The sequence below is a fragment of the Exophiala oligosperma genome, assembly GCF_000835515.1.
Source record: "Exophiala oligosperma strain CBS 72588 unplaced genomic scaffold supercont1.3, whole genome shotgun sequence".
NCBI classification, from domain to species: Eukaryota; Fungi; Ascomycota; class Eurotiomycetes; order Chaetothyriales; family Herpotrichiellaceae; genus Exophiala; species Exophiala oligosperma.
The window spans coordinates 2,681,697-2,693,847 of record NW_015622820.1 but is presented as its reverse complement, the minus strand read 5'-3'; the positions used below and the strand labels follow the sequence as shown (position 1 = coordinate 2,693,847).

Sequence of the window (12,151 nt, the reverse complement as noted above, 5' to 3'; positions counted from 1 at the left end):
CATCTTCCCTGTTTTCCCTTTCTCCTTTGGAAAGTCATGTTATGTCGAGTCGTAGCAAACTGATTCCATTTTGACGCCGGTTATATGGCGTGTTGCATGTGCTTCTCCGATCCAATTTCTCATCGTTTTGATAGCTCCAATGCGTTCTAATCCTCTTCACTTGGCTGTGACTGTGGTTTCCGTCTGAAAAGCGTTGCGACTGGCGTGATGCGCAGCTCGTTCGCTCTAGTCAAGAAGTCAGCCTCCCCGTGCTGGCTATCTTATGGTACTCCTCCTCGTTGTATTTATGCTCTTTGATGTCTCGAATCACTTTGTCGAGCAGTCTCTCACGTTCGGCTTGCCTTGGGATGCTCTTGCAGGCAGGCCACCAGACCAGGGAGAACGATGAAATCCACTTGAGTTTGTGAGGCAGAAGTGGCCATGCCTCGGCACCACCTCCGTCAAGCTCCTCAACTATTTTATCGAATCTTTGGTGCAATATCGCTGGGGTATCAGCAGAAGGGCCTTTGCCGAGTCTCAGCGAGTAAAGATGGGTGAGCTTTTCAAAAGCAGAAGCTTGTCGCATTTCGAGACCAGCGTCGTCCCTGAAGTACCTCTTCAAGAGAATCCAATAATCATGCACAATCCCACAAGGCGGCTTGGCTCGGCGATTTCGGCGCCTCGACGCAAAGGTGGGTGTAGTTGTTGGAATGGTGACATAGGTACTCATTGATTGCGCAGAGTCACGTTCGCCTGAGCTGGATTGCTCCATACTGCGTTCTCGAGTTGCCGGCTGCGAGACCTCAGCTGGCTTGACAATGGTTTGGACAGTAGGATCCGGTGCAAAAACAGCGTTGTTAGAGAACGGAGTTTCTCGGCCCTGCATTAATGCTGGCGCGATATTGACAAAACAGTATGGCTCGACGACGGGTGGAATGGTAGGGTTGGTGGACATTGGTGTCACGGTCAGAGTGGCTGGTGCAACTGTCGTCGCTCCAGCTGTCTTTGCTTTAGTTACGGCCCATCTGAGGAGTAATTTGCCATGCTTACCATTGGCCATAGACTTGGTAGTGTCTGTAGCCGCATCTTGTTGGGGGCTACGAACAGTAGTAGCATCTGCTTGTTGAAGCAATGTGGAGTTCGTAGGGGGTTCTTCTCGCTTGATCTCCTGTTTGACGAGGACTCTTCGTACTTCCGTCTCCTCGTCACTATCCTCAGTCAAGTCGATCTCTGTTCGATGGAACATGTCTTCCCGGCGTCGCTTAAGCTCCAGTCGTCTTTTGTCGATATCTACTTGGCGCTGTTCAAGAGCGATCTGAGCCTCCTCATATTCGAATTGATCTTTCAAATCCATCTTGACGCTTCGACGCCTTGGAGCTGATTTGAAGGATGAGAAGCGATTTGAAGGCATATTGTAAGTTCTAGGTTGAGCAGGATATAGAATAGATGGGGAGTGACGAGAAGTAGGTAATTGAGAGACGAGCTTGTGAAACGAACGTGAGAAGAGGTGATGCTGAAGAGAGGAGTCAAGTGAAGTTGGTAAAGAGAAGGGGTCGGTCAAAGGAATTGCGCTCGGAAATGAACATGACGGCAACCTCAAGTGCAGCAGGTATCATCATCAACCCTGCCAGATATCAAAGAGAGCCTGGTTTTCATCGAGAGAGGTACGCATTGAAGCGCGATTTGTGATGTGACACCGTTGGAAAGAAGGCCCTCATTTCTAGTGAATTGCTTGTAGGCATACCTACGAGCCCTTGAGCCTTCTCGCAACTGTAGTCGTATAGCCTACCAAATTCTTCATCTCCTAGGTGTTGTTGGTTTACCTTACCGTCGTGGAGAACCGGCATTCTGTCAACATCTAACAGCAGCGCGGCCGACTCATATCTTCGGAGAGGAAGAGGCCAGTTTTTGATTAGATCACATTTCAAGGACCTCGGTGTAAAGGCCATGGCCAGCTAAAGGTTGTGAAAGATGCTACCGTTGTTATGTACAGTCGGAGTTGAACGGAGAATGACCGAGTCTGACAGAGCATCACGAGTGTCTTGGCAGTCACGACTCCTCTCTTCCCTCCCACAATCCCCAGGAAACATCCACGCCAACTACAGTACATACGGAGTACCATCCGTATCTAACTATGGGGTACTACAATGCTACCTATTACTCGGAAAGTACTTAGCCTCGGACTTGTACCACTGACACCAGACAGGATACGGATACCAGACTTTTAATGGTGCCAGCAGTAGCTCAATATTCTACCAACCTCATACCAAACCAGAGACGATGCCAAGGTATCAACTCGCCAATTCCGCTGATCGTGCGTCAATGGCGCACATGGTCAGAGTCCGTCGCTGACTTTCGGCAATTGACCTTATCCAATCTTGTGGCCATTCACACCATTTCTGATCCTTGTTTTCGGTTCAGAATCGTGTGATACAAGGCAGCATCAGCCATGGATCGCCGCTCAATGACCCGAAATGAAGTTCCCATCCCCCGCGGGGTTCCATAGACATGGAGAGACAACAATCGCCTGGTCGGCCTTGAAGCCGACTACTCGATCAACTGTTGAATGGTTGATCCTTTCCTTAAACTACCGTGCTCGTCTTGCCATTCTCTCGCTTCCTCGTTGCTACAAAGTCTTTCGACTGGCAACTCTTGTTGTTTGCACCTCCCTGATCGAATCCATTTCAATTTGACGTGAATTTATCGGACTCAATATGGCTGGCTCAATGTGGTATACGTTGGGCGTGTCCTGCTTCGCCGCTGTTGGCACCTTCCTCTTCGTAGGGCATATGTCTTGACACTCTTCTTGACTGCTTCTGACCAGCTGCTAGGGCTTCGACACTGGCATTGCGACGACAAGTATGTTTACCCATGCTTGATCTATTCCCTTACATATACTAACGGCAACAGCAATTGCGCATCAGTCATGGATTGACTATATGTAAGTGATCATCAGTCTGTGTGCCAGACCGCGTCGCAGCCCTTCCATATCCCGCTTGATGTCCTGCCCAGAATACTAAGAGCAATTAGGGGCCATCCATCCAAAGGCTTAACCGGAGCCGTACGTTGCACCATGTTGCATGCTTCGAAACGTTACTGAGCTGCTACAGGTCGTTGCCGTTTACATTGCTGGAGAGGCTGTTGGAGCCCTCACCCAGACATTTATTGGTGACGCGTTGGGACGAATTCGCTTCATGCAGCTTATGTGTGTTATTGTCACCATCGGAACCGTCATCCAAACAGCAGCTCAGAATATGGGAATGTTTCTGGCCGGACGCGTCTTGGCTGGGATCGCTGTTGGTGGTGTGAGTTGTTTCCAAACACCCTCGCTGCCTTGAGTTCCATTTGTAACACCATTCTGACATATCAAAAGATGGTCGCAACTGTCCCTATATATCTGAGTGAAATCTCGGCTCCAAAGCATCGTGGTCTCATTGGAGGTATCTCTGGTTGCGGCATTTCGCTCGGGACAATGATGTCGAATTGGGTCGGCTTCGCGTGCAGTTATGCCTCTTACGGTCCGACACAATGGCGATTGCCTCTGGGAATTCAAATTCCTTGGGGGCTCATCCTGTTTACCGGCCTTGCTACGTTTATGCCAAATTCTCCTCGACAGCTTATCAGGAAAGGTAAAATCGAAGAGGCTCGCCGTCACTTTATGCGCATTCGACGAGATCTAAACAACCACGAAGTCCATGAGGAATTTGTCTTGATGCGAGCACAGATCGAATTTGAGATGCAACGTGAGATCAAGTCTATCAAGGAAGTCTTCAAGTTGTTTCGTCACAGAGCTCTTGTCTCGATCGCCGTGCAGACCATGACTAGTCTCACTGGCGTCAACGTGGTAAGTATAACTTTATGCTTGCAGAATCTTTTCTAGCCATTCTGGCCACTTTTTAACAATTGCAGATTCAATACTACCAAACGATTCTCTTCAAATCCCTAGGAATCAACAGCCATATGATTCTAGCCTTGGCTGCCATTTATGGAACACTTGCATTCCTCTCCAATGTACTCACGACGAAGTTCCTGACTGATCAATGGGGTCGACGAAAGATGATTCTTGCTGGTCTATCTGGAATCATCGTCATCGAGATTTACGCCGCCGTGATGCAACGTGAATTTCAAAATACCGACAACAAAGTTGGTAAAGGATTTGCGGTGCTTGGAATCTACTTGTTTGTGGTGACATACTGTATGGTTTCTCCCTCCCACGTGGTTCTGTTGCTAACCTCTGCAGATGGCATGCTGAATAGTACTACTTGGCTATATGGTGCTGAAGTCCTACCTGTCGCTTTACGATCCAAGGTTATGGGCTTGGCTGCAGCATCGCATTTCATTGTTAATGTTGGAAGTAAGTGTGTCTTTTATATTCCCTGTTGACCATTCCTTGGCCACGCATTAGATTGCATTCGGCAGAAATGCTGACAATGATCTTATATAGTCACCGAGGCTGGTCCGTCTGCATTTGCCAACATCCGCGAGAATTATTACTACGTCTTTGTTGGATGTTCAGCATTCTTCCTCGTCTTAGCATACTTGTATTTTCCGTAAGTGATTACTTTCTTTGGTCTGAACCTCATGGATAATGTTTGATGGCCTTTCGTTGGAACCAAAGCTGACCATTCCTTCAAGTGAGACCAAGCAAAGGACATTGGAAGAGATCGCGGCTGCGTTTGGTGACAAGGTCGTGTTGGTCACCGAGACCGATCTCGCCGTTGAAGATGCTGTCATGCATGATAAAGCCGAGACTGTACAGCTTGAAAGCACTCAGGGCAAACCAGTGCAACCTTGAAGAACGAGGAAGAGGACACTGTAACACCCTCAGGAAAATGGAATCCCGCAATCATGATCATTCAACCAGGGGGGTTCGACTTGTACCTAGCATACATGTATATGCATGTGGATGAGAAGTGGTTATCAACATGGAAATGGATAATCAGACTAAATCCCCGCCGTCACTCATCATATGCCTACTGTCCTAGTCCTTTTCCTCGTCTACGGCGTCAACAAAGTTCAATATCTCACGAGCCGTAATCTCGGGCTGTTCCTCCATGAGGTAATGACCACAATCCGGTACAATCACAAGTTTGGACTTTTTCTTTTCTTCAGTCACGGCAAGCACCCTCTCCATGAGTTTACCGGTTGCTTTTTCACCTCCAATTGCGAGGATGGGTACGCCCGAAACACCACCGGCTGCCGAAGCCTCTTCGTACTGTTTGACACTTTGGTCATAAGCACGGTAATAAGCGAACCCGTTGGACATTGCTCCTGGACGAGAATACTTTGCGGCATAGTGTCGACGTTTATCCGCGGTGATGCGTTTGGGATGTACACATTTCATGTCAAAGAACCAATCCATCATTTCTCTCTCCTTCCCCCTGACCAAGATCTCAGGCAGTTCGGGAACACGGTGGAAAGAAAATTGAAACAGACGTTTGTTGACCTCGTCGGGTGGAGGAAACGCGAGAGGTGGGAACGACCCGGGGACCATCCCGTCCAGGAGGGTGACGCTCAGGAGAGAAGAGGAGAATTGACGGGCCCAAGCCGCAGCCACCCAAGCACCCACGTCGTGGCCGATCAGGTGGTATTTTGTGTCGGGACCTCCAAATTCGGCCGCGACGGCGGAGGCGAGTACGGAACTGATGTTGTTGGTGTCGTATCCGCCGCCATGGTCGTCACCGCCGGTCGTCGGAGGTGAAGAGTCACCCGTCCCGGGTAGGTCAAGAACCAAGACAAGGCGGCCGCGGGAGAGAAAAGGTAATATCTCGGTGTATGCTTCTTTCGTTTGTGGCCAACCGGCCATACAGACCAACGGTGGTCTGGAGGAGGCGGTGGTGGTGGTAGAAGAGCCGGCGACGATGGCGTGGATGCCGTGGTTGAGGAATTTGGTCGTGGGTGAAAGTACTCGAGACATGCCGGGCGCGGCGGTGGTGGTGAAGCACTCAAAGACTACAGGACCGAGGGTGGTCAATGTACAGCTGTATACAAGTATAGTATAGTACGAGTCTCGGTGTCTCGATATCAAGTCATAGAAACATCACTTACACGACCTTGTCATCGTTGAGGAGGGACGGAGCGAGTTACAATGAGTGCCCTTTTTTATGTACACACCGAGCATAACAACATCTCTTCGATCATGCCGCCAAGTGACTCATATCAGCCCATGGAGAATTAGATTGTACGAGAGCACGACATTGTGAAAGCAAGATACCCATAAATCCAAATAAAAAGATGGAACGGATCAATCGAGATAGGATAGCGTATAGACGGACACGAAACGATTTCAAAGCCCTCGCGGATCTCAGTGATTCATACGAGGCTGGAGCGGGTATTGCGGAATTTGTGTCTTCGTTGGAAAGAAAAAGGAGAGTCACGTGTCGCTAGATCGAAATAGCATTCAGTTTCGTCGAGGGTCCAGTCTGCTCGTTATTAACGCTGATCGCCGTCTTGGAGAGTTACGACAAGGGAGTTGAAGATCGGCGCTTGTGTTGATGAATGGCGAATGTGGGCTCATACATGTGTGCACGTTGAATACTTGCCGGGGCAGTCGCTAGGGCCAGGAGCCCAGTCGTCTTTTTATCGAAACGCGCCCAGCACCGCCTGATCATACTCCAGCTTCCTCATGTTGTCGTTGATGGGAATCCGACAAGTCACGCACATGGTCAACCGGAGTCGACATCAGAAATTCGAAACCATTTTCAATTTTCTATACATGAGGGACAAGTCAGTAGCCCAGAGGTAAGCTCACTCATACCTACACACAGACCTTCCGGGCCAGGAACAAGACGACCAAATTTATTTGCCTTTCGACACTAAATCTTCGACCTTTTTCCGAGTTTCGCTCGCCGTGTCATCAGCCCAACGGGTCGCCCCCTGTGCGTAAGTTCTGGCTTGCCTCCAAGTTTCCTGCACCGCGTCCCTTATCTGCAAGTGTGTCTCGCTGATTGCCGGCACTCTCTTCTCGTACTCCCAGATCAGGTCCGACGTGTTTCTCATGGTGACCGGTATCAGCATCCAGCCAGCCGTGATGCCGACCGCCAGGGGGAAAGTAGCTCTCACGAAGATGCCCCGGTTTCGAGTGACTATCGACCCGGCCATCGTCGACACCAAGACGTAAATCGCCCCCGGGAGAAGCTGCTCCCCGCTCTCCGGCGAAGGTGCCAGAGACGCGATCGTGTTGGCTAGATTGGTTTCTTTTCTAAAGGCCCAGGTCATGAGGTCGTTGACGCCATTCTCGGCCGAAAGGGACTGTCTGTACAGGAAAAGTCTCGCCGTCTTGACCTGCTCGGCAAGTCTGTCTGTGGGAGTAGGATATGTCGGGTGTGGCTGTTTTAGGGCTGCTGGAGGAGTATCATCTGCCGCGGGAAGTGTCGGGGTCGTAGGAGAAGGTTCATAAGAGGAGTATATGGGTTTCTTGTCTGGTATCTATTTTTGGCAGAAATGTCAATGACCATTCTCTCTCCCACGCGCGCGAGCAGTAAGTAAGGGAGGTGTACATACTTCATCTTTCAAGGGAGCTTCTGCATAAGCTGTCGGGAATCTCAAGGGTGCTTGAGCGACCGCAGCTCCTCCGGCCACGAGTAATGCGGCTTTGGTGGACTGTAATTTGTACTTGGATTAGTGATGGCAACCTCAAAATACTTCGACGAATACCAACTTACAGCTCGCAATACTCGTAAACGCGCCATGGTCTATGGGTGGTGGTTTGGAACTGTACGAAGCAGCTGGCGTGACCTCAAGTTCCCAAGTCCAAGAAAAACATACGATTGCGGCGGCATGAGCTTCAACTAGCGAATCTTCCCCGAATGGTCACGTGCCTGCTTATCTAATTAGAGCTGCTTTTGTCCAATTCCCGTTCCGCTCCGACTGAACATTCACACCACTCTTCAACTCGCCCTTTCACATGGCCTTGTCTAGAATGACTGTGCTAATCATACTCAATATAAGAGCGGCGTACGTCAGCAATATACATCACACGCAATCCAAAACATCACTGGGCACATATAATCTACCATCCATGATCCGACGAGCAGTCCTGATGAACGAAAGGCTCTCGAATGTGGGTGTACTACCCTGGTCCTGGGAAGGGCTCGTCTCGACGACGATAGGCATCATGCCTAGAGGATGTTGAATTCGAAATGTCGACTTCTCCTCGAGATTTACCTTGGCCATGACTGCATTGACCACTGAGCCAGTGATGCGGCTGCACGCCGCGGTACAGATGGCGCCCGTTCCCGCCATTGACGTGTGGCATTTGTTGTCGAGAAACAATCTGGACTGTACATCGCACTCTGGACTCGTGGCAGGAGATACTAGGGCCACCATGGGGAGCATAGGTGATTGTTCGTCCACGAGTTGCCAATCCTTGCACATCCCAACTGCTTGCGCCGCTTTGCCTCGAACCTCTTTGATCCGAGCGATGAGGGCCGTGTCTTTGTCAAGCGTCGATGGCGGTTCGTTCCCGACGATCCCCAAATCCTGAGCTCTGGCAAAGGCAATTATGTTGGCCACGTCGCAGATGGTGTAGCTGATACGTTTGCCTCGAATTTCACATTCGACCGTGACATGTTGAGTTGGGATGACGCCCTTGTTGAGGGCGGCACCTATAACCTGCAATTCATTTTTGCATTCATTAACTAACCGTGCATGAAACAAGAAGACTGGGAATTGGTGTCTTCTCACATTGCTATAGTCCATGAGGATGGGTGCGGCGGTGCCGGGAACTCCATCAATCGCAAATTTTCCAGATTCCAGAAACAGTCCAGTCTCCGGATCGGTTGGGACGTGAGAGATCAATACCTTTTTCGTCCCTGTGTTATAAATCCTCACTTGTTGCGTTTGCACGTCGCCGGGGTCAGGACTGACGCCCGGCCTTTTCTGTTTCACTAGACCTTCGTCGATGGCGAATGGACCAACTCCCGCTGAAATGTTGCCGCAGTTTCCCGTGTATCCAATATAGTCGTTGCCGATTCCGACTTGAGCAAAAGTGTAATCCACGTCGGCTTCTTCACGTTCTGACGGTCTGATGATTGCAATCTTGGACGTCACAATGTGACTGCCGCCCATGCCGTCAATCTGGAGCGGGTCAGGCGAGCCCATCACCCTCCGGAGGAACACATCACGCTTTGGTCCCGGGGCAGGAATGTCTTTCTCGTGAAAAAACAAAGCCTTGCTCGTCCCGCCTCGGATGTATGCGAAGGGGACGGATGGTCTCGAGAGGACCATGTTGGTGGTGAATCACTGACGATGTATTTACGAGTATTCCGTGGGCGAAGAGAATGTTCTTTCTCCGACCGTCCACGCTCTCTTCGATTTTGATAGAGTGAAAGGGTCCTCGAAACTTTTTTCAACAGATTCACTGATGGTGTTTAATCTTGACATACCGTGATAATGTGACAAGTGTTTAAAGAACAGCGAAACCCCGGCAATACTCACACCTGATCGGAAATCCGAATATCGGACTTTGGGTCGGGGGGTCGACACTTTGACCAATAACCAGCATAGAAGCACCTGACTGGGGCTTGTAAAACATATGGACAAGTTCGAACTAGAATTATAAGTATAAGCCTAAATAACTACGTTCCCTGTATGTACTTGTACAAGTCCAATATGCACTGCCCATGCCCTGCCGTCCCAGAAATAAGCAAAAAATCGAGTATCCCCCAAAACCGTATATCACCATAAGGCAAACAGAATTCACCACCCACTCGCACATCATGGTTACATGTCACGAGATGACATGGAACGGACATCTAAGCTAAACTGATCCACCTCTCATTCTCCGTCAAGGCCAACCCACGAGGTAAACTTCCCAACATCAGCCGGTTCGACGATGACGGGCGCACCCCAACGGACGACGGCAAACTACTCGCGGCGATGTATCTCTCCACCAACCGACGAGCATGGTATATACTCCCCAGCTTTCGCGAGTCCTCCAACTGGCCCAACCTCGTGAGTACAAAGTGTCGTTGCTCCTCTGACTCGAGTCTGGAATTCCCCAGGACGAACAAAGGCCACAACGAGGCCGCGCACGTTTCGGGCAGCAGGCGCAATGACGACATGATGCAATCTATCAGTCTTTTGCGACCGAGGGTTCTGGGGGCAGGGATATAGGTGTCCAGTGATGACGTGTCGGTCGGTCGAGGCACTCGTTCTTCCAAGTACAGCATCGCCGCCAGACGTTTGACCTCTGCAATCTGGACGAGCAGAGGTTGGTCGATGCACGAAGACGGGACGCGCTGTTGGAGGCGACGGAGACGAGAGACAAGATCGTTGCGCATGGTGAGAAACTCGGTCGACTCGATCATCGAGGAAGGGTCCGGGGACGTTTGGACTCGACGTGCCAGTGATGAGATTTGGCCTACGATGGAGATCAATTCGCGCGAACAGCCCATCAGAGGGTCGATCTATGTACATGACAGTATTGTGGTCAGCATACGATGCGATTTCAGGGGACGTTATACGATTTAAGATGGTAAAGGGGACATGGGTGGGGCTATCTCACCTCTTCTGATCGAGCGAGGGCAAAGCCATCGCCATCAGAGTCTGACCATCCAGTCCACGCAGTTCCGCCCATCACTTCGTGTGCGACGAAATAGATTTCACAGAAGGCTTTGAGACTATCATCGACTGACGTTCGGGTCGTTAGGTAAGTCAACATTTGTAAGCCCATTTTCAGGTGGGTGATCCAAGATGGTGCGCAGCCGTCTGAAATCTAATGCAGTCACATCAGGTTAGCTATGGCTAGCTCACAACAAGGGGACGGAACCAAAACAAACGTACATCGTAAAAGCAAAACATTAGCGTGGTAGCAAGACTCTGCCAGTCCATATCGTTGGTTCTTAGGTGGTTTCGCAGTCCCTTGATCGCCGCCGTCTTCAATTCCAACGCGTGTCTTTCGAATCGCAAGTCGTCATGGAGACGTAGATGGTTCGCCGCAGCCGCCAGTAATGCGCTTCGGAGAGGTTCAAATTCGTACGCCACAGGTAGCAGGACGTTAAGATACGGATTGTCCGTTTCGCTCAGCGAGCACTGCGGGGACAGGACGTAGATGTAATACGACAATAGATTCGTGTTGATGCCTTGGTAAGGTGAGTGCGCCAGCATCAGAGACAAAGGCGGCGGGACGCCAGTGAGGCAAAGTATTTCATCGTCATCGAGGACCTCATCGACGAAAGTGTCGACGAAATCGTGCCGCTCGACTTCGGTGATTTCGTCTTCCAATGCCTCCGGAAGATTTCCTTCTCGGAAATGCTCGGCGGTGAAGTTGAGAAAGAAGAGCGTGCCGGCATTTTGGGCACTGGTGGGGATTTCGACAAAGATCTGGTCGTCAATAGGTGGTAGTCGTTCTCGCGGTGTTGAAGTCGTGTTATGCCGTGACCAGAGCCCTGAGTATCGCCGATCAGTCAACTCTGACGAATATCAAGATACAACTCGCCTTACCAGCACGACCGTGAGCTATCTTCCTCTGTTGAGAGTCTTCTTCCCAGAGGAGTTTAAAGCCATAATTGCACTCGAGATTCAATCGTTGGCATCGGCTGCAGGTTGGTTGCTCTTCGCTGCATTTGACATGGGCTTCTGTGGGACAATAAACTTATATGAGTATATGCGACGTATAATGTGAAGTTTTGATTTCCGGGCATTATAGCGTCGCTGAGAAAATCCCTCGACTTACTCTTGCATGTGGCACAGCCCTTTCTACTCTTGCATCCGTACTGGTTTCTCCTCTTTCGCATGGGATACGATGATTATTTGATCCGAGAGGGATAGTTCGAGCCTCTTCCCCTAGATCAATTCACAGCATTTGAAAACAGAATCCTTGACTGGTGGTTTGAGGGTCGTAGTTGATTGTAATCATAGAAGGAATCACTGACTCAGAGACGGACATTGGAAGAAGGCAAAAATCCCATTATTGATCTGGACTTGGGATTTGGAGTCGTTGAAGCTAGTCTTGATTTGGCAACCGATTCGCAGCCTCATATCTACTCCACGTGACAGTTTTCCCGGCTTCATTCATCCGTAGGCTGTACGAGAACGAGAACGAGTACGAGCATTGAGAGATTGCACCAAGAAAGGCTTCGATATTCTATCCATTGATTGCTTCCTCTTCACATACGACTAACAGTTCTATTTCCGTCCATCGTACTGCGATCCTAAGGGTGAATCTATC

General features: G+C 50.0%; 6 protein-coding genes across 6 annotated transcripts; 1 reads left to right on the top strand and 5 right to left on the bottom strand.

The window, feature by feature from the left end:
- Window positions 1-146: 146 nt before the first annotated feature.
- On the bottom strand, window positions 147-1,333 carry PV06_03729 (uncharacterized protein; the record flags this gene model as incomplete). The annotated part of the gene is made up of 3 exons (XM_016404542.1): window positions 147-225; window positions 270-978; window positions 1,030-1,333. The coding sequence occupies 3 exons, from the start codon at window positions 1,331-1,333 to the stop codon at window positions 147-149; spliced, it is 1,092 nt and encodes a 363-aa protein (XP_016265547.1).
- A 1,094-nt stretch (window positions 1,334-2,427) lies between these two features.
- PV06_03728 (uncharacterized protein) lies at window positions 2,428-4,865 on the top strand. Its single transcript, XM_016404541.1, has 10 exons — window positions 2,428-2,759; window positions 2,811-2,838; window positions 2,890-2,920; window positions 3,010-3,040; window positions 3,090-3,284; window positions 3,353-3,823; window positions 3,889-4,174; window positions 4,220-4,333; window positions 4,424-4,529; window positions 4,615-4,865. Exons 1-10 carry the CDS (start codon window positions 2,694-2,696, stop codon window positions 4,772-4,774), a joined length of 1,488 nt encoding a protein of 495 aa, XP_016265546.1. The 5' UTR covers window positions 2,428-2,693; the 3' UTR covers window positions 4,775-4,865.
- Window positions 4,866-4,893: 28 nt separating this feature from the next.
- Window positions 4,894-5,931, bottom strand: PV06_03727 (uncharacterized protein). Its single transcript, XM_016404540.1, has one exon. The coding sequence runs from the start codon at window positions 5,894-5,896 to the stop codon at window positions 4,961-4,963; it is 936 nt and encodes a 311-aa protein (XP_016265545.1). The 5' UTR covers window positions 5,897-5,931; the 3' UTR covers window positions 4,894-4,960.
- Window positions 5,932-6,073: 142 nt separating this feature from the next.
- PV06_03726 (uncharacterized protein) lies at window positions 6,074-7,722 on the bottom strand. The gene is made up of 3 exons (XM_016404539.1): window positions 7,644-7,722; window positions 7,483-7,581; window positions 6,074-7,407 (listed from the first exon to the last, which is right to left on the bottom strand). The coding sequence occupies exons 1-3, from the start codon at window positions 7,668-7,670 to the stop codon at window positions 6,778-6,780; spliced, it is 756 nt and encodes a 251-aa protein (XP_016265544.1). The 5' UTR covers window positions 7,671-7,722; the 3' UTR covers window positions 6,074-6,777.
- Window positions 7,723-7,953: 231 nt separating this feature from the next.
- Window positions 7,954-9,341, bottom strand: PV06_03725 (uncharacterized protein; the record flags this gene model as incomplete). Its single annotated transcript, XM_016404538.1, has 2 exons — window positions 8,665-9,341; window positions 7,954-8,592 (listed from the first exon to the last, which is right to left on the bottom strand). Exons 1-2 carry the CDS (start codon window positions 9,205-9,207, stop codon window positions 7,954-7,956), a joined length of 1,182 nt encoding a protein of 393 aa, XP_016265543.1. The 5' UTR covers window positions 9,208-9,341.
- A 178-nt stretch (window positions 9,342-9,519) lies between these two features.
- PV06_03724 (uncharacterized protein) lies at window positions 9,520-11,859 on the bottom strand. The gene is made up of 5 exons (XM_016404537.1): window positions 11,657-11,859; window positions 11,425-11,559; window positions 10,765-11,369; window positions 10,487-10,696; window positions 9,520-10,388 (listed from the first exon to the last, which is right to left on the bottom strand). The coding sequence occupies exons 1-5, from the start codon at window positions 11,715-11,717 to the stop codon at window positions 9,735-9,737; spliced, it is 1,665 nt and encodes a 554-aa protein (XP_016265542.1). The 5' UTR covers window positions 11,718-11,859; the 3' UTR covers window positions 9,520-9,734.
- Window positions 11,860-12,151: the final 292 nt, after the last annotated feature.